Source organism: Oncorhynchus mykiss, chromosome 1 (assembly GCF_013265735.2).
Source record: "Oncorhynchus mykiss isolate Arlee chromosome 1, USDA_OmykA_1.1, whole genome shotgun sequence".
NCBI lineage: Eukaryota > Metazoa > Chordata > Actinopteri > Salmoniformes > Salmonidae > Oncorhynchus > Oncorhynchus mykiss.
In genome coordinates this window covers 1,562,867-1,584,089 of record NC_048565.1, presented here as the reverse complement: position 1 = coordinate 1,584,089, position 21,223 = coordinate 1,562,867, and the positions used below count along the sequence as shown (strand labels likewise).

General features: G+C 46.0%; 1 protein-coding gene across 2 annotated transcripts in view; it reads right to left on the bottom strand.

Moving 5' to 3' along the window:
• The window catches only part of atp10a (ATPase phospholipid transporting 10A), a 136,553-nt gene that overhangs the window by 12,530 nt on the left and 102,800 nt on the right, over nt 1–21,223 (bottom strand). For both annotated transcript variants that reach the window (XM_036978985.1, XM_036978913.1), the window contains exons 14-19: nt 17,607–17,958; nt 11,569–11,645; nt 7,378–7,503; nt 3,153–3,353; nt 1,998–2,078; nt 736–840 (exon numbers count right to left, since the gene is read on the bottom strand). In XM_036978985.1, coding sequence (XP_036834880.1) covers nt 736–840; nt 1,998–2,078; nt 3,153–3,353; nt 7,378–7,503; nt 11,569–11,645; nt 17,607–17,958 — 942 coding nt within the window. The remainder of the gene's footprint in view (nt 1–735; nt 841–1,997; nt 2,079–3,152; nt 3,354–7,377; nt 7,504–11,568; nt 11,646–17,606; nt 17,959–21,223) is intronic.

Sequence of the window (21,223 nt, the reverse complement as noted above, 5' to 3'; positions counted from 1 at the left end):
AGAGGAGGGAAAGACAGGAGAGGAGGGAAAGACAGGAGAGGAGGGAAAGACAGGAGAGGAGAGAAAGACAGGAGAGGAGGGAGAAGACAGGAGAGGAGGGAGAAGACAGGAGAGGAGGGAGAAGACAGGAGAGGAGGAAGAAGACAGGAGAGGAGGGAGAAGACAGGAGAGGAGGAAGAAGACAGGAGAGGAGGGAGAAGACAGGAGAGGAGGAAGCGGAGGAATAGAGGAGCGGAAGAACAGAGGAGAGAAAGAGGAGGAAGAGGGGAGAGGAACAAACGGAATTAGAGACTCAAAGCCAGATGAGTACACAGGACGCCAAACCACTGACTGACTAACCACCTACCTAGGATCGGTTCAAAGCGGCACGGAGTGTGACGCGGTGCAGTGTGACGCGGTGCAGAGTGACCCGGTGCAGAGTGACCCGGTGCCGAGCGACCCGGTGCCGAGCGACCCGGTGCAGAGCGACCCGGTGCAGAGCGACCCGGTGCAGAGCGACCCGGTGCAGAGCGACCCGGTGCAGAGCGACCCGGTGCAGAGCGACGCGGTGCAGAGTGACGCGGTGTAGACAGTTATTTTTTGGGCTGAATAAAAGCCTATGTCCAAAACTCTTAGTTTTCAAATTAATTGATTTACAAAGTAGCCCATATTCAATATTTTGTAATTGAGGCTTTGAAAGTACTTCAAAATAAGTTGATTTAGACAATCAGTAAATTCGTAGGAGTGTCTTCTTACCCAGGTCTTGGTCTCCAAGCCCAGGTGTATCAGTATAGTAAACAGAGCCAAGGTGGTGATGGGGGTTCCCCAGGTCAACAAGTCCACATCAGAGTCAGCATAGGCCTGGAGGAGACGGACAGACAAAGGGATCAGTGGTCTGTGTGTGAGAGAGAGATAGTAGAAGATGTCATGACAGGGTTATTACATTTATTTTAAGTTCATCCATCAAAATGTTCCAAAAGAAACCAATCCTAACTCACACAGTAGGGTATAAAGAAACCAATCCTAACTCACACAGTAGGGTATAAAGAAACCAATCCTAACTCACACAGTAGGGTATAAAGTAACCAATCCTAACTCACACAGGAGGGTATAACGTCATCAAGCCTAACTCACACAGTAGGGTATGAAGTAACCAATCCTAACTCACACAGTAGGGTATAAAGTAACCAATCCTAACTCACACAGTAGGGTATAAAGTAACCAATCCTAACTCACACAGTAGGGTATAAAGAAACCAATCCTAACTCACACAGTAGGGTATAAAGAAACCAATCCTAACTCACACAGTAGGGTATGAAGTAATCAATCCTAACTCACACAGTAGGGTATAAAGAAACCAATCCTAACTCACACAGTAGGGTATAAAGTAACCAATCCTAACTCACACAGTAGGGTATAAAGTAACCAATCCTAACTCACACAGTAGGGTATAAAGTAACCAATCCTAACTCACACAGTAGGGTATAAAGTAACCAATCCTAACTCACACAGTAGGGTATGAAGTAACCAATCCTAACTCACACAGTAAGGTATAAAGTAACCAATCCTAACTCACACAGTAGGGTATAAAGTAACCAATCCTAACTCACACAGTAGGGTATAAAGTAACCAATCCTAACTCACACAGTAGGGTATGAAGTAACCAATCCTAACTCACACAGTAAGGTATAAAGTAACCAATCCTAACTCACACAGTAGGGTATGAAGTAACCAATCCTAACTCACACAGTAAGGTATAAAGTAACCAATCCTAACTCACACAGTAGGGTATAAAGTAACCAATCCTAACTCACACAGTAGGGTATAAAGAAACCAATCCTAACTCACACAGTAGGGTATAAAGTAACCAATCCTAACTCACACAGTAGGGTATAAAGAAACCAATCCTAACTCACACAGTAGGGTATAAAGTAACCAATCCTAACTCACACAGTAAGGTATAAAGTAACCAATCCTAACTCACACAGTAGGGTATAAAGTAACCAATCCTAACTCACACAGTAGGGTATAAAGAAGCACACCAGGCTTTGGTAGAAGGCATCTATCATGGTCATCCAGAACATATATGGCTTGTATTCCTGAAACACAAACACATGAGCGTTTCACATCATCAACAACACCCTCAGAGCAGCAGCCACCAAGCAGGTGTGTTCTAAAACAGAACCAGCTGGGTATGATGTCCCTGTTGGACCACAGCCAGCTGGGTATGATGTCCCTGTTGGACTGTAGCCAGCTGGGTATGATGTCCCTGTTGGACCACAGCCAGCTGCGTATGGTGTCCCTGTTGGACTGTAGCTAGCTGGGTATGATGTCCCTGTTGGACCACAGCCAGCTGGGTATGATGTCCCTGTTGGACCACAGCCAGCTGGGTATGATGTCCCTGTTGGACCACAGCCAGCTGGGTATGATGTCCCTGTTGGTCTACAGCCAGCTGGGTATGATGTCCCTGTTGGACCACAGCCAGCTGGGTATGATGTCCCTGTTGGACCACAGCCAGCTGGGTATGATGTCCCTGTTGGTCTACAGCTAGCTGGGTATGATGTCCCTGTTGGACCACAGCCAGCTGGGTATGATGTCCCTGTTGGACCACAGCCAGCTGGGTATGATGTCCCTGTTGGTCTACAGCTAGCTGGGTATGATGTCCCTGTTGGACCACAGCCAGCTGGGTATGATGTCCCTGTTGGACCACAGCCAGCTGGGTATGATGTCCCTGTTGGACTGTACCCAGCGCTATGAGTTCTATCATAGACTTTCATAAAGATGTCCTTCAGTTGAAACTATTGTCCCTGGAGACTTTCCCCCCCCACAATGGATTACAACTACAACTTAGTGGGGGATACACATGCTGCTGTCCAGAGGAACAAAAGCACAGAATAATAACTTCCTCATCTTTGAAGTGTGTTATCTTGATCCAATGGTTATCTTGTCTGTATATATATATATATATTTAATAGATACCAGACAGGATAACCACAATATCATTAAATATCTTAATTATATATCCATGTTATCTAGTCACTAGTTATATATTTACTTTACACATCAACTTTATTGTTTGAACCTCTGAGTTCTGCTCGTTCATGTAGAGCTAACGTAGTTCTAATCTATCACTCGTCATTAACACCATATCATCTATCAATAGTCATTAACACCTCTGAGTTCTGTCCGTTCATGTAGAGCTGAGGCAGTTCTTGGAGGGTCTCTGAGGATACATCTTTATCCAGGGTACCGGTGATGAGTTGAGGGAAGGCAGAGAACATGAGGTTGAAGAAGATCAGATACCACTGGTCTATCATGGCTGACCCAGAGAAACCACAGTAGAACTGGTACCAGAAGATCAGCGCTACGAACATCTGGGGAGGACAGAGAGGGAGATGGGGAGACAAAGAGAGGGAAGGAGATGAGTCGACTGACAGAGGTTCTACAGCTGTTCAGTCTGTGGGCTAGAAATAAATGTACAGCTCTTTCAGGATACCACTGCAGTCTCGGCCCGGCCCAGTCTCGGCCCGGCCCAGTCTCGGCCCAGTCTCGGCCCGGCCCAGTCTCGGCCCGGCCCAGTCTCGGCCCAGTCTCGGCCCGGCCCAGTCTCGGCCCAGTCTCGGCCCAGTCTCGGCCCAGTCTCGGCCCGGCCTCGGCCCGGCCCAGTCTCGGCCCGGCCTCGGCCTGGCCCAGTCTCGGCCCAGTCTCGGCCCAGTCTCGGCCCGGCCCAGTCTCGGCCCACTCACAAATTCAGAACTTTATTTCTAATGCTGATTGATTTGTAGATTTGGGCCTTTTTTTGTGACCAACTTTCGATTTAGTTTGTCATTTTACAGAAGCGGGTAACAGGTATAACACAGATATATTCATACATTCATATCTCATACATTCCTGTACCTGTATCAGGATGGCACTCAAAATAATAATACAACGAAATATCAGAGAAAAACAAAGACCAGAATTAACCGTTTTGTAAAATTCTGTATGCAAGGAAAAGAAAAACAAATACTGACACTAAGACGGCACTCAACGAGCTGTATAGGGCCACAACACAACTAATTGGCTCAAACACATTAAGGAGGAAAGAAATTCCACAATTTAAGAAGGCATGTTAATTGAAATGCATTCCAGGTGACTACCTCATGAAGCTGGTTGAGAGAATGCCAAGAGTGTGCAAAGCTGGCATCAAGGCAAAGAGTGGCTACTTTGAAGAACCTCAAATAGAAAATATATTTTGATTTGTTTAACACTTTTTTTTGGTTACTACATGATTCCATATGTGTTACTTCATAGTTTTGATGTCTTCACCTTTATTGTACAATGTAGAAAAACCCTGGAATGATTATCTGTGTCCAAACGGTTGACTGGTTCTGTATGTCTCTGCCTTATATTTCTGAGCTTCTCTTCTGAACATAAAACCAGTTTGATCAACATGATGATGAAGCCTCTGCCTTATATTTCTGAACAGCTGAAATCAAATAAAACCTTGGTGGAGATTTGAACCAACACCCCCCCCCCCCCCCCCCCCCCCCCCCAAAAAAAAAAATATGCACACTGTATGAAGGCTGTCTGTTTTAATGGATATTGCTGTAGTACAAGCAAGATGCAGTCTACACATTGGAGCAAAACTAACAGTGTTTTGTGTGACGTCATCTTCATTAGTTACGCTGCCATTAGCCAGAGTTGCTGAAAAAAAAAAAACTGCCTCCCAATAGCCAATGTTTGCCCATTAAATCGCTACTGACTGGCTGTATCTTGCTTGTTGACATACTGTGTACGTATAGCTTGTCTAAATAGCTGCATGCAGGCTAACTCCCCTCCTGTCGTGCTTACGTTTGCTTCGATTACTGTTCAAGACAAAGAACTACAAAACGGCAGCAGAGTCACGGAGTCAATGAGGAGGAATGGAAAGGACTCGGAGAGGGGGGAAGAGGCCAGCGGATCCTGCACATGCGCAAAAATAATATCTTAATAGAGAAAATGACAGAAGAGCAGCTCATTTAGCCTGATGATGTTGGCTGTTTCATGTCTTTATAGAGAAAATGACAGAAGAGCAGCTCATTTAGCCTGATGATGTTGGCTGTTTCATGTCTTTATAGAGACAATGACAGAAGAGCAGCTCATTTAGCCTGATGATGTTGGCTGTTTCATGTCTTTATAGAGAAAATGACAGAAGAGCAGCTCATTTAGCCTGATGATGTTGGCTGTTTCATGTCTTTATAGAGAAAATGACAGAAGAGCAGCTCATTTAGCCTGATGATGTTGGCTGTTTCATGTCTTTATAGAGAAAATGACAGAAGAGCAGCTCATTTAGCCTGATGATGTTGGCTGTTTCATGTCTTTATAGAGAAAATGACAGAAGAGCAGCTCATTTAGCCTGATGATGTTGGCTGTTTCATGTCTTTATAGAGAAAATGACAGAAGAGCAGCTCATTTAGCCTGATGATGTTGGCTGTTTCATGTCTTTATAGAGAAAATGACAGAAGAGCAGCTCATTTAGCCTGATGATGTTGGCTGTTTCATGTCTTTATAGAGACAATGACAGAAGAGCAGCTCATTTAGCCTGATGATGTTGGCTGTTTCATGTCTTTATAGAGAAAATGACAGAAGAGCAGCTCATTTAGCCTGATGATGTTGGCTGTTTCATGTCTGTTTATTCATTGTTCTTGATGACGAGGATCTGTTCTGTATGTGAACCTGTATAACTACGTACAGTTGAACATTCAATACCTGATGGCCATATCAAGCCAAGTTGATTTAGTGTAGGTTGTTAAAAACAGGGCCAAAAATACACATACAGTTGAAGTTTGAAGTTTACATACACCTTAGCCAAATACATTTAAACTCAGTTTTTCCACAGTTTTTCCTGACATTTAATACTAGTAAAAATTGCCTGTCTTAAGTCAGTTAGGATCACCACTTTAGTTTAAGAATGTGAAATGTCAGAATAATAGTAGAGAGAATGATTTATTTCAGCTTTTATTTTCTTTCATCACATTCCCAGAGGGACAGAAGTTTACATACACTCAATTAGTATTTGGTAGCACTGCCTTTAAATTGTTAAACTTGGGTCAAACATTTTGGGTAGCCTTCCACAAGCTTCCCACACTAGTTGGGTGAATTTTGGCCCATTCCTCGTGACAGAGCTGGTGTAACTGAGTCAGGTTTGTAGGCCTCCTTGCTCGCACATGCTTTTTTCAGTTCTGCCCACAAATGTTCTATAGGATTGAGGTCAGGGCTTTGTGATGGCCACTCCAATACCTTGACTTTGTTGTCCTTAAGCCATTTTGCCACAACTTTGGAAGAATGCTTGGGGTCATTGTCCATGTGGAATACCCATTTGCGACCAAGCTTTAACTTCCTGACTGATGTCTTGAGATGTTGCTTCAATATATCCACATAATTTTCCTGCCTCATGATGCCATCCATTCTGTGAAGTGCACCAGTCCCTCCTGCAGCAAAGCACCCCTACAACATGATGCTGCCACCCCGTGCTTCACAGTTGGGATTTTGTTCTTCAGCTTGCAGCATCCCCCTTTTTCCTCCAAACATAACGATGGTCATTATGGCCAAACAGTTCTATTCCTGTTTCATCAGATCAGAGGACATTTAAGTATCTTTGTTCCCATGTGCAGTTTGCAAACCGTAGTCTGGCTTTTTTATGGTGGTTTTGGAGCAGTGGCTTCTTCCTTGCTGAGCGGCCTTTCAAGTTATGTCGATATCGGACTTGTTTTACTGTGGATATAGATACTTTTGTACCTGTTTCCTCCAGCATCTTCACAAGGTCCTTTGCTGTTGTTCTGGGATTGATATTAACTTTTCTCACCAAAGTACGTTCATCTCTAGGAGACAGAACGCGTCTCCTTCCTGAGCGGATTGACGGCTGCGTGGTCCCATAGTGTTTATACTTGTGAACCATTGTTTGTACAGATGAACGTGGTACTTCAGGCGTTTGGAAATTGCTCCCACGGATGAACCAGACTTGTAGAGGTTAGAGGTCTACAATTTGTTTCTTAAGTCTTCACTGATTTATTTAGATTTTCCCATGATGTCAAGCAAAGAGGCATTGAGTTTAAAGGTAGACCTTGAAATACAGCCACAGGTACACCTCCACTTGACTCAAATGATGCCAATTAGCCTATCAGAAGCTTCTAAAGCCATGACATCATTCTCTGGAATTTTCCAAGCTGTTTAAAGGCACAGTCAACTTAGTGTATGTAAATTCTGACCCGCTGGAATTGTGATACAATCCACCAAACATCAGCAGTAATTTCCTGTTCATTTCCTGACTGTTCTCAATGTTGAATCCCCACTGTTTGAGCCCCAGCAGACGATCGCAAGTCCAACCATTACTTTTAGCTGTGTGAGTGAGTGAGTGAGTGAGAGAGAGAGACTCACAGCGTTCTTGTAGAAGAAGTACAGTATCATGTTGGCCAGTCTGGAGTAACACCAGTGACCATGGACCAGCAGGAGCTTCTGAAGGTTCCGGAAACGCGGTAGGGCAAAGTCACTAGCCATCACAGCCTGTAGAGAGAGAGGCACACAAAATACTCAGAGAGAGACACACACACACATAAAATACTCAGAGAGACACACACACACATAAAATACTCAGAGAGAGAGAGAGAGAGAGAGAGAGAGAGACAAAATACTCAGCGAGAGAGAGAGAGAGAGAGAGACACACACAGAATACTCAGAGAGACACACACACACAAAATACTCAGAGAGAGAGAGAGAGACACAAAATACTCAGAGAGAGAGACACACACAAAATACTCAGAGAGAGACACACACACACACAAAATACTCAGAGAGAGAGAGAGAGAGACAAAATACTCAGCGAGAGAGAGAGAGAGAGAGAGAGAGACACATAGAACACTCAGCGAGAGAGAGAGAGACATAGAATACTCAGAGAGAGAGAGAGAGAGACACACAAAATACTCAGAGAGAGAGAGAGAGAGAGAGACATATAATACTCAGAGAGAGAGAGAGAGAGAGAGAGACACATAGAATGCTCAGAGAGAGAGAGAGAGACACAGAATACTCAGAGAGAGAGAGAGAGAGACACACAAAAAATACTCAGAGCGAGAGAGAGAGAGACACAGAATACTCAGAGAGAGAGAGAGAGAGAGAGAGAGAGACACACACACAAAAAATACTCAGAGAGAGAGAGAGAGAGACACACACACACACAAAATATTCAGAGAGAGACACACACAGAATACTCAGAGAGAGAGAGACACACACACACAAAATACTCAGAGAGAGACACACAAAATATTCAGAGAGAGACACACACAGAATACTCAGAGAGAGAGAGACACACACACAAAATACTCAGAGAGAGACACACAACATACTCAGAGAGAGAGACACACAGAATACTCAGAGAGAGAGAGCAGACAGACGTGGATGTAAGGACATCTCCATAGATAACGGCTGTTTCCTGCTGTTTGGGATGTTTTAGTGTGTGTGTGGGGGGGGGGTCACGAGCTCTGAACCACTGCTTTTTGGGGGTTGTGAACACATTGCTGATTTTAGGATCTAGTTTCAACCTCCTGCCAAATGTATGACCATATTAGAGACACATATTTCTCTCAGATTACACAGACCCCCCCCCCAAATAATTTGAAAACAAATCCAAATTTGGTAACCTCCCATACAGTTGAAGTCGGAAATTTACATACACCTTCGCCAAATACATTTAATCCTAGTAAAAATTATCTGTCTTAGGTCAGTTAGGATCACCACGTTATTTTACAAATGTGAAATGTAGAGAGAGAATGATTATTCTGTTCCAACAGAAACCACCTTCTTTCTATCTGTTGTGACGGGCCTGAATGTGTCTGAACCGTCTCAGTGCTTCTCCTTCCGATAGGGCGCTTCCCCCTTCCCTATTAAATAGCCAGCATCAGCTGCACAAAAAGTGGGGTTTGTGATGGTGGTGCGAATGAGGAAGTGTTCAACCCTCAGTTCCGAAGCTTCTTCACTCCGTTTGTTTTGTTGTATTTGAAAGTGCTGCTTTGTAGCCTTGTCTCAAGTTTAACCAGGATCGGATCCACTCATTGCTTCCTTTGGACTTCACATCTCAGTTGGTCTCTGCTGATTCTTCGTGGCCTTTCTCCGCTGGAGATCTGTTGGCGGATTGGATTGTCTGACTGACCGACTGACTACAACCTTTTTGCATACGGTATTTAAATTTGTTTGAGTGTGATTTATACCGTATTGACTTGTGCTCAGTTGTAGTTGAAGACTACTGAGATATGATACTTTATGGTTGTGTGGTAAAAGAGTTTGACATGTTGATTGTATGATTAATACTGGGTTTATGCTACACTTGTATGAACGGACAAACATGGCGTGACTAAGGTCACTTGAGTTCCCTGAACTTCTTTACCGGGCTGGGCTCTATTTAGGCCCGAGGTACGGGACATTTCTGGAGGAACCAGAACTCATTGTGATATTATTATATGTGTGTGTAATCATTTATGTTGCTAATACAACCCACACAAAAGAATAGTTGTTTTGAAGTGATTTCCAATGTTTTAAGGGTTTATGAAAAGTATATTTCCATCCTGACTTTTACATGAGTCCTTTGTATTGGTGTAGACTTCAAGGACCAGATGGCACTCATTCCCTCACAAACAAAAAGGAAAGATCTATATTCTCTCTGGTAGGCACCACCCATCTGTCACCTCTAACAAACAACCTCAAGTCACACCGTTCCACCATGTTCCCTCCCTCCTGTCCTTCCTCATCCCTCATTACTTTATATATTTTATCATCCTCTCTCCTTATCTACTCCTCCTCCTCCTCTGTGGTTTTCCTCCTCCGTCCTCTCTCTTCCTCTGTGGTTCTCCTCCTCTGTGGTTCTCCTCCTCTGTGGATCTCCTCCTCTCTGGATCTCCTCCTCTCTGTCCTCTCCTCCTCTCTGTCCTCTCCTCCTCTGTGGTTCTCCTCCTCTCTGGTTCTCCTCCTCTCTGGTTCTCCTCCTCTCTGGTTCTCCTCCTCTCTGGTTCTCCTCCTCTCTGTCCTCTCCTCCTCTCTGTCCTCTCCTCCTCTCCTCCTCTCTGGTTCTCCTCCTCTCTGGTTCTCCTCCTCTCTGGTTCTCCTCCTCTCTGGTTCTCCTCCTCTCTGGATCTCCTCCTCTCTGGATCTCCTCCTCTCTGGATCTCCTCCTCTCTGGATCTCCTCCTCTCTGTCCTCTCTTCCTCTCTGTCCTCTCTTCCTCTCTGTCCTCTCTTCCTCTCTGTCCTCTCTTCATCTGTGGTTCTCCTCTCTGGATCTCCTCCTCTCTGGATCTCCTCCTCTCTGGTTCTCCTCCTCTCTGGTTCTCCTCCTCTCTGGTTCTCCTCCTCTCTGTCCTCTCTCCTCTCTGGTTCTCCTCCTCTCTGTCCTCTCTTCATCTGTGGTTCTCCTCCTCTCTGTCCTCTCTCCTCTGTGGTTCTCCTCCTCTCTGGTTCTCCTCCTCTCTGTCATCTCTTTCTCTGTGGTTCTCCTCCTCTCTGGTTCTCCTCCTCTCTGTCCTCTCTCCTCTGTGGTTCTCCTCCTCTCTGTCCTCTCCTCCTCTCCTCCTCTCTGTCCTCTCCTCCTCTCTGGTCCTCTCTTCCTCTGTGGTCCTCCTCTCTGGATCTCCTCCTCTCTGGATCTCCTCCTCTCTCTTCCTCTGTGGTTCTCCTCCTCTCTGGATCTCCTCCTCTCCTCCTCTCTGTCCTCTCACCTCTGTGGTTCTCCTCCTCTCTTCCTCTGTGGTTCTCCTCCTCTGTGGATCTCCTCCTCTCTGGATCTCCTCCTCTCTGGATCTCCTCCTCTCTGGATCTCCTCCTCTGTGGTTCTCCTCCTCTGTGGTTCTCCTCCTCTGTGGTTCTCCTCCTCTGTGGTTCTCCTCCTCTGTGGTTCTCCTCCTCTCTGGATCTCCTCCTCTCTGGATCTCCTCCTCTCTGGATCTCCTCCTCTCTGGATCTCCTCCTCTCTGGATCTCCTCCTCTCTGTCCTCTCCTCCTCTCTGTCCTCTCCTCCTCTGTGGTTCTCCTCCTCTGTGGTTCTCCTCCTCTCTGTCCTCTCTTCCTCTGTGGTTCTCCTCCTCTGTGGTTCTCCTCCTCTGTGGTTCTCCTCCTCTGTGGTTCTCCTCCTCTGTGGTTCTCCTACTCTGTGGTTCTCCTACTCTGTGGTTCTCCTACTCTGTGGTTCTCCTCCTCTGTGGTTCTCCTCCTCTCTGTCCTCTCTTCCTCTGTGGTTCTCCTCCTCTGTGGTTCTCCTCCTCTGTGGTTCTCCTCCTCTGTGGTTCTCCTCCTCTGTGGTTATCCTCCTCTCTGGATCTCTTCCTCTCTGGATCTCCTCCTCTCTGGATCTCCTCCTCTCTGGATCTCCTCCTCTGTCCTCTCCCCTCCTGTGGTTTTCCTCCGTCCTCTCTTTTCCTCCTTGTCTCCCCATCTCTCCTCCTCCCTCGGCTCCCCCCTCTTTTCCCACTCATCCCCTTCTCGTGCTCTCACTGTCTCTATCAGTCTCTCCTTTCTGTCTCCACCTCCCCCTCTCCACCCTCCCTTCGTCCTCTCCCTGCATCAAGGCCCAGCTCATGTTTCTCTTTACCTGCATGCCCTCCTGTCCTGAGATGCCGACGCCCACATCAGCCACCTGAATCATGCTGACATCATTAGCCCCATCACCTGAGATTAATGAGATGGGGGGAGAGAGAGAGAGAGGGGAGAGAGAGGAGGGGGGAGGAGGGAGGGAGAGGGGGAGGGAAGGGGGATGGTAGGAGAGAGAGGGAGAGGGGAGAGAGAGGAGGAGAGGGGAGAGAGAAGAGGGGGGAGGAGGGAGGGAGAGGGGAGAGAGAGGAGGGGGGAGGAGGGAGGGAGAGGGGGAGGAGGGAGGGAGAGAGGGGGAGAGAGGAGGGGGAGGAGGGAGGGAGAGAGGGAGACACACTCAGTAAGAGGAGCTAGTAGCTCCCAACCCCTTGTCCTCTGTACTCCACCTTAGTGCTAAAACAGCAAAACAGGGGAAGACCACCACCACCAGTAACAGTCAGTAAACAGGGGAAGACCCCCACCAGCACCACCACCAGTAACAGTCAGTAAACAGGGGAAGACTCCCACCAGCACCACCACCAGTAACAGTCAGTAAACATGGGAAGACCCCCACCAGCACCACCACCAGTAACAGTCAGTAAACAGGGGAAGACCCCCACCACCACCACCAGTAACAGTCAGTAAACAGGGGAAGACCTCCAACACCACCAGTAACAGTCAGTAAACAGGGGAAGACCCCCAGCAGCAGTAACAGTCAGTAAACAGGGGAAGACCCCCACCAGCACCACCACCAGTAACAGTCAGTAAACAGGGGAAGACCAGCAGTAACAATAGTCAGTAAACAGGGGAAGACCCCCAGCAGCACCAGTAACAGTCAGTAAACAAGGGAAGACCCCCACCACCAGTAACAGTCAGTAAACAAGGGAAGACCAGCAGTAACAACAGTCAGTAAACAGGGGAAGACCAGCAGTAACAACAGTCAGTAAACAGGGGAAGACCAGCAGTAACAACAGTCAGTAAACAGGGGAAGACCAGCAGTAACAGTCAGTAAACAGGGGAAGACCTCAGTAACAACAGTCAGTAAACAGGGGAAGACCTCCGTAACAACAGTCACTAAACAGAGGAAGACCCCAAGCAGCAGTAACAGTCAGTAAACAGGGGAAGACCAGCAGTAACAACAGTCAGTAAACAGAGGAAGACCTCAGTAACAACAGTCAGTAAACAGGGGAAGACCAGCAGTAACAACAGTCAGTAAACAGGGGAAGACCAGCAGTAACAGTCAGTAAACAGGGGAAGACCTCTGTAACAACAGTCAGTAAACAGGGGAAGACCCCAAGCAGCAGTAACAGTCAGTAAACAGGGGAAGACCTCAGTAACAACAGTCAGTAAACAGGGGACGACCTCAGTAACAGTCAGTAAACAGGGGAAGACCTCAGTAACAGTCAGTAAACAGGGGAAGACTTCAGTAACAGTCAGTAAACAGGGGAAGACCAGCAGTAACAGTCAGTAAACAGGGGAAGACCAGCAGTAACAGTCAGTAAACAGGGGAAGACCTCAGTAACAGTCAGTAAACAGGGGAAGACCTCAGTAACAGTCAGTATACAGGGGAAGACCTCAGTAACAGTCAGTATACAGGGGAAGACCTCAGTAACAGTCAATAAACAGGGGAAGACCTCTGTAACAGTCAGTAAACAGGGGAAGACCTCAGTAACAGTCAGTAAACAGGGGAAGACCTCAGTAAGTCAGTAAACAGGGGAAGACCTCAGTAAGGTCCAGTTTCCACGGTCAGCTCTAATACACTACAGCTTCATAGAGGAAACAGTTCCCACAAAGGTTCCTGTACTTACAAACAGCTGAGTGTCTGTATGTGGTGGGTGAAGTATGACGTATCTGAGTGTGTATGTGGTGGGTAAAGTATGACTTTTATAGCTGAGTGTGTATGTGGTTGGTGAAGTATGACTTTTATAGCTGAGTGTGTATGTGGTGGGTAAAGTATGACTTTTATAGCTGAGTGTGAATGTGGTGGGTGAAGTATGACTTATATCTGAGTGTGTATGTGGTTGGTGAAGCATGACTTATCTGTGTATGTGGTGGGTGAAGTATGACTTATACATCTGTGTATGTGGTGGTTGAAGTATGACTTATAGCTGAGTGTGAATGTGGTGGGTGAAGTATGACTTTTATAGCTGAGTGTGTATGTGGCTGGTGAAGTATGACTTTTAGAGCTGAGTGTGTATGTGGCTGGTGAAGTATGACTTTTATAGCTGAGTGTGTATGTGGTTGGTGAAGTATGACTTTTATAGCTGAGTGTGTATGTGGTTGGTGAAGTATGACTTATATCTGAGTGTGTGGGGGGTGAAGTATGACTTTTATATCTGTGTATGTGGGGGGTGAAGTATGACTTGTATAGCTGAGTGTGTATGTGGTTGGTGAAGTATGACTTTTATAGCTGAGTGTGTGATGGGTGAAGTATGACTTTTATAGCTGAGTGTGTATGTGGTTGGTGAAGTATGACTTTTATAGCTGAGTGTGAATGTGGTTGGTGAAGTATGACTTATATATCTGTGTATGTGGTGGGTGAAGTATGACTTTTATAGCTGAGTGTGTATGTGGTTGGTGAAGTATGACTTATATCTGAGTGTGTATGTGGTTGGTGAAGCATGACTTATATATCTGTGTATGTGGTGGGTGAAGTATGACTTTTATATCTGTGTATGTGGGGGTGAAGTATGACTTTTATAGCTGAGTGTGTATGTGGTTGGTGAAGTATGACTTATAGCTGAGTGTGTATGTGGTGGGTGAAGTATGACTTTTATAGCTGAGTGTGAATGTGGTGGGTGAAGTATGACTTTTATAGCTGAGTGTGAATGTGGTGGGTGAAGTATGACTTTTATAGCTGAGTGTGTATGTGGCTGGTGAAGTATGACTTTTATAGCTGAGTGTGTATGTGGCTGGTGAAGTATGACTTTTATAGCTGAGTGTGTATGTGGTTGGTGAAGTATGACTTTTATAGCTGAGTGTGTATGTGGTTGGTGAAGTATGACTTATATCTGAGTGTGTATGTGGTTGGTGAAGCATGACTTATATATCTGTGCATGTGGTGGGTGAAGTATGACTTTTATATCTGTGTATGTGGGGGGTGAAGTATGACTTTTATATCTGTGTATGTGGTTGGTGAAGTATGACTTATATCTGTGTATGTGGGGGGGTGAAGTATGACTTTTATATCTGTGTATGTAGTTGGTGAAGTATGACTTATATCTGTGTATGTGGTTGGTGAAGTATGACTTATATCTGTGTATGTGGGGGGTGAAGTATGACTTTTAGCTGAGTATGTGGTTGGTGAAGTATGACTTTTATAGCTGTGTATGTGGTGGGTGAAGTATGACTTTTATAGCTGAGTGTGAATGTGGTTGGTGAAGTATGACTTATATATCTGAGTATGTGGTGGGTGAAGTATGACTTGTATATCTGTGTATGTGGTGGGTGAAGTATGACTTATATATCTGTGTATGTGAAGTATGACTTTTATAGCTGAGTGTGTATGTGGTTGGTGAAGTATGACTTATATCTGAGTGTGTATGTGGTGGGTGAAGTATGACTTATATAGCTGTGTATGTGGTGGGTGAAGTATGACTTATATAGCTGTGTATGTGGTGGGTGAAGTATGACTTATATAGCTGTGTATGTGAAGTATGACTTATATAGCTGTGTAAGAATTTGAGAGAATTGCGAGAATTTCAAGAGTGTGAAAAGCTGTCATCAAGGTAAAGGCTGGCTACTTTGAAGAATCTCAAATATATGTTGATTTGTTTAACACTTTTCTGGTTACTACATGATTCCATATGTGTTATTACATAGTGTTGATGTCTTCACTACTATTCTACAATGTTGAAAATAGTAAAAATACAGAAAAACCCTTGAATGAGTAGGTGTGTCTCTGTAACCGTTAAAAGATTCAATATATATATATATATTTTTTAAACTTTGTTGAACTAGACTGGCACATACCTATGGCCAGCATTGAGGAACTAGACTGGTACATACCTATGGCCAGTGTTGAGGAACTAGACTGGTACATACCTATGGCCAGTGTTGAGGAACTAGACTGGTACATACCTATGGCCAGTGTTGAGGAACTAGACTGGTACATACCTATGGCCAGTGTTGAGGAACTAGACTGGTACATACCTATGGCCAGTGTTGAGGAACTAGACTGGTACATACCTATGGCCAGTGTTGAGGAACTAGACTGGTACATACCTATGGCCAGTGTTGAGGAACTAGACTGGTACATACCTATGGCCAGTGTTGAGGAACTAGACTGGTACATACCTATGGCCAGCGTTGAGGAACTAGACTGGCACATAACTATGGCCAGTGTTGAGGAACTAGACTGGTACATACCTATGGCCAGCGTTGAGGAACTAGACTGGCACATAACTATGGCCAGCGTTGAGGAACTAGACTGGTACATACCTATGGCCAGTGTTGAGGAACTAGACTGGTACATACCTATGGCCAGTGTTGAGGAACTAGACTGGTACATACCTATGGCCAGTGTTGAGGAACTAGACTGGTACATACCTATGGCCAGTGTTGAGGAACTAGACTGGTACATACCTATGGCCAGCGTTGAGGAACTAGACTGGTACATACCTATGGCCAGTGTTGAGGAACTAGACTGGTACATACCTATGGCCAGTGTTGAGGAACTAGACTGGTACATACCTATGGCCAGTGTTGAGGAACTAGACTGGTACATACCTATGGCCAGTGTTGAGGAACTAGACTGGTACATACCTATGGCCAGTGTTGAGGAACTAGACTGGTAAATACCTATGGCCAGTGTTGAGGAACTAGACTGGTACATACCTATGGCCAGCGTTGAGGAACTAGACTGGCACATAACTATGGCCAGTGTTGAGGAACTAGACTGGTACATACCTATGGCCAGCGTTGAGGAACTAGACTGGCACATAACTATGGCCAGCGTTGAGGAACTAGACTGGTACATACCTATGGCCAGTGTTGAGGAACTAGACTGGTACATACCTATGGCCAGTGTTGAGGAACTAGACTGGTACATACCTATGGCCAGTGTTGAGGAACTAGACTGGTACATACCTATGGCCAGTGTTGAGGAACTAGACTGGTACATACCTATGGCCAGTGTTGAGGAACTAGACTGGTACATACCTATGGCCAGCGTTGAGGAACTAGACTGGTACATACCTATGGCCAGCGTTGAGGAACTAGACTGGTACATACCTATGGCCAGTGTTGAGGAACTAGACTGGTACATACCTATGGCCAGTGTTGAGGAACTAGACTGGTACATACCTATGGCCAGTGTTGAGGAACTAGACTGGTACATACCTATGGCCAGTGTTGAGGAACTAGACTGGTACATACCTATGGCCAGTGTTGAGGAACTAGACTGGTACATACCTATGGCCAGTGTTGAGGAACTAGACTGGTACATACCTATGGCCAGCGTTGAGGAACTAGACTGGTACATACCTATGGCCAGCGTTGAGGAACTACACTGGTACATACCTATGGCCAGCGTTGAGGAACTAGACTGGTACATACCTATGGCCAGTGTTGAGGAACTAGACTGGTACATACCTATGGCCAGCATTGAGGAACTAGACTGGCACATAACTATGGCCAGTGTTGAGGAACTAGACTGGCACATACCTATGGCCAGCGTTGAGGAACTAGACTGGTACATACCTATGGCCAGTGTTGAGGAACTCGACTGGTACATACCTATGGCCAGTGTTGAGGAACTAGACTGGTACATACCTATGGCCAGTGTTGAGGAACTAGACTGGTACATACCTATGGCCAGTGTTGAGGAACTAGACTGGTACATACCTATGGCCAGCATTGAGGAACTAGACTGGCACATAACTATGGCCAGCGTTGAGGAACTAGACTGGCACATAACTATGGCCAGTGTTGAGGAACTAGACTGGTACATAACTATGGCCAGTGTTGAGGAACTAGACTGGTACATACCTATGGCCAGCATTGAGGAACTAGACTGGTACATAACTATGGCCAGTGTTGAGGAACTAGACTGGTACATACCTATGGCCAGTGTCATGACCTTCAGTTTGTTCCGGACCAGTTTAACCACCATACTCTTCTGCAGTGGTGTGGAGCGACAGCAGAGGACTGACCGACAGCTCCTCGCCACCGCCAGGAACTTCTCATCTAGGCTGCTGTCCAGCGCGTAGGCCAGCGTCCGCCCGTCAATCACCAAACCCAGCCGGTGCACCAGGAAGGACTGGGTCTGGGAGGAGGAGGGGGAGGGAGGAGGAGGAGGGGGGAAGGAGTAGGCTGGAGCGTAGTCTTTCTGAAAGGATCTGGAAGGATCCGAGGACAGGAACTTAGCCTGGATGTAGTGTAGACTCTCCTCTAGAAGGACTGCCATCGCCTCCTGTTGCAGAGACCGACAGGCAGAGAGGGAGAGAGACAGGCAGAGAGGGAGAGAGACAGGCAGAGAGGGGGAGAGACAGGCAGAGAGGTGGAGAGAGAGAGACAGGCAGAGAGGGGGAGAGACAGGCAGAGAGGTGGAGAGACAGGCAGAGAGGTGGAGAGACAGGCAGAGAGGGAGAGAGACAGGCAGAGAGGGAGAGAGACAGGCAGAGAGGGGGAGAGACAGGCAGAGAGGTGGAGAGAGAGAGACAGGCAGAGAGGGGGAGAGAGAGAGACAGGCAGAGAGGGGGAGAGAGAGAGACAGGCAGAGAGGGGGAGAGACAGGCAGAGAGGTGGAGAGACAGGCAGAGAGGTGGAGAGACAGGCAGAGAGGTGGAGAGACAGGCAGAGAGGGAGAGAGACAGGCAGAGAGGGAGAGAGACAGGCAGAGAGGGAGAGAGACAGGCAGAGAGGGAGAGAGACAGGCAGATAGGGAGAGAGACAGGCAGAGAGAGAGAGACAGGCAGAGAGAGAGACAGGCAGAGAGAGAGAGACAGGCAGAGAGAGAGACAGGCAGAGAGAGAGACAGGCAGCGAGAGAGAGACAGGCAGAGAGAGAGAGACAGGCAGAGAGGGAGAGAGAGAGAGACAGGCAGGCAGAGAGGGAGAGAGAGAGAGACAGGCAGAGAGGCAGAGAGAGAGAGACAGGCAGAGAGGCAGAGAGAGAGAGACAGGCAGAGAGGCAGAGAGAGAGAGACAGGCAGAGAGGGAGAGAGAGACAGGCATAGAGGGAGAGAGAGAGACAGGCAGAGAGAGAGAGAGGGAAAGCGAGAGAGACAGGCAGAGAGGGAAAGAGAGAGACAGGCATAGGATCAGAGAGAGACAGACAGGGAGAGAGAGAGGCATACGGTCAGAGAGACAGACAGAGGGAGAGACAGGCATAGGGTCAGAGAGACAGACAGAGGGAGAGAGAGGCATAGGGTCAGAGAGACAGACATAGCAGTAGTAGAAACTCCCCTCCAGTTAGATGGTGCTGCAGTGGATACAAGCCGTTTTACAGGCTCCTGATCTTAATTATTTTGGTACATAATGTCTTTGCCATAATTTCCTATGTATGAAAACAACTTCTGGACATTAGAACATCGATCACTAACCACAATTTGGATGTAAATTTCTACTTTACGGAGTAGGCAGGACATTCTTCTTACTCCGAAACAGGCCCTAATACCCGGGACTAGAAAGAGGAAGTGACGGAGCAAGAGAGGGAAAATGAGCCAGCATCCTGAAGACACTACGTTGGCGAGTAAATAAACTGCCTCTACCTGATTGTCCGTTCGCTAATGGAATGTACAATCACTAGAGAATAAACTGGATGAGCTCCGCTCAAGAATATCCTATCAACAGGACCTGAAGAATTGTAATATTCTGTTTCACGCAGGACATGGATAGAATTATAGTGAAGACATAAACTATGAAATAACACATATGGAAGGAATCATGTAGTAACCAAAAAAGTGTTCAACAAATCAAAATATATTTTATATTAGAGTTTCTTCAAAGTAGCCACCCTTTGCCTTAATGACAGCTTTGCACACTCTTGGCATTCTCTCAACCAGCTTCATGAGGAAGTCACCTGGAATGCATTTCAATTAAAAGCTGTGCCTTGTTAAAAGTTAATTTGTGAAATGTATTTCCTTCTTGATGTGTTTGAGCCAATCAGTTATGTTGTGACAAGGTAGGGGGGGGTATACAGAACACGGTATTTTACCAAATAAGGCTAAGTCCATATTATGGCAAGAACAGCTCAAATAAGCAAAGAGAAATGACAGTCCATCATTACTTATTCTAGTCTGCTGTCCCCACATGCTTCAAGATGGCCACCATTGTTCCTGCACCCAAGAAGGCAAAGATAACTCAACTAAATCACTATCGCCCCGTAGCACTCACTTCTGTCATTATGAAGTGCTTTGAGAGTCTAGTCAAGGATCATATAACCTCCACCTTACCGGCCACCTTAGACCCACTTCAGTTTGCATACCGCCCCAACAGGTCCACAGACAAAGTTTTAAGTTCCTCAACGTTGAGCAACAGCGCCTCTTCAAACTCAGGAGGTTGAAGAAATATGACTTGTCACCCAAAACCAAACTTTTACAGACGCACAACTGAGAGCATTCTGTCGGGCTGTATCACAACCTGGTACTGCAACTGCACCGCCCACAACCGTAGGGCTCTCCAGAGGGTAGTGAGGTCTGCACAATGCATCACCGGGGGCAAACTAACTGCCCTCCAGGACACCTACACCACCCGATGTCACAGGAAGGCCAAAAATATCATCCAGGACAACAACCACCCGAGCCACTGCCTGTTCACCCCGCTATCATCCAGAAGGCGAGGTCAGTACAGGTGCATCAAAGCTGGAACCGAGAGACTGAAAAACAGCTTCCATCTCAAGGCCATCAGACTGTTAAACAGCCACCACTAACTCAGAGAGGCTGCTGCCACTTTAATAAAAGGTATCATTAGTTACTTTAAATAATGCCACTTTAATAATGTTTACATATCTTACATTACTCATATCACATGTATTTTATATATATCTACTGCACCTTGCCGATGCCGCTCGGCCATCGCTCATCCATATATTTATATGTACATATTCTTATTCCATCCCTTTAGATTTGTGTATATTAGGTAGTTGTTGTGGAATTGTTAGATTACTTGTTAAATATTACTGCACTGTCAGAACTAGAAGCACAAGCATTTCGCTACCCTCGCATTGACATCTGCTAACCATGTGACCAATAACATCTGCTAACCATGTGACCAATAACATCTGCTAACCATGTGACCAATAACATCTGCTAACCACGTGACCAATAACACCTGCTAACCACGTGACCAATAACACCTGCTAACCACGTGACCAATAACACCTGCTAACCATGTGACCAATAACATCTGCTAACCACGTGACCATTAACATCTGCTAACCACGTGACCATTAACATCTGCTAACCACGTGACCATTAACATCTGCTAACCATGTGACCAATAACATCTGCTAACCATGTGACCAATAACATCTGCTAACCATGTGACCAATAACATCTGCTAACCATGTGACCAATAACATCTGCTAACTATGCGACCATTAACATCTGCTAACCATGTGACCATTAACATCTGCTAACAACGTGACCATTAACATCTGCTAACCATGTGACCATTAACATATGCTAACCATGTGACCAATAACATCTGCTAACCATGTGACCATTAACATCTGCT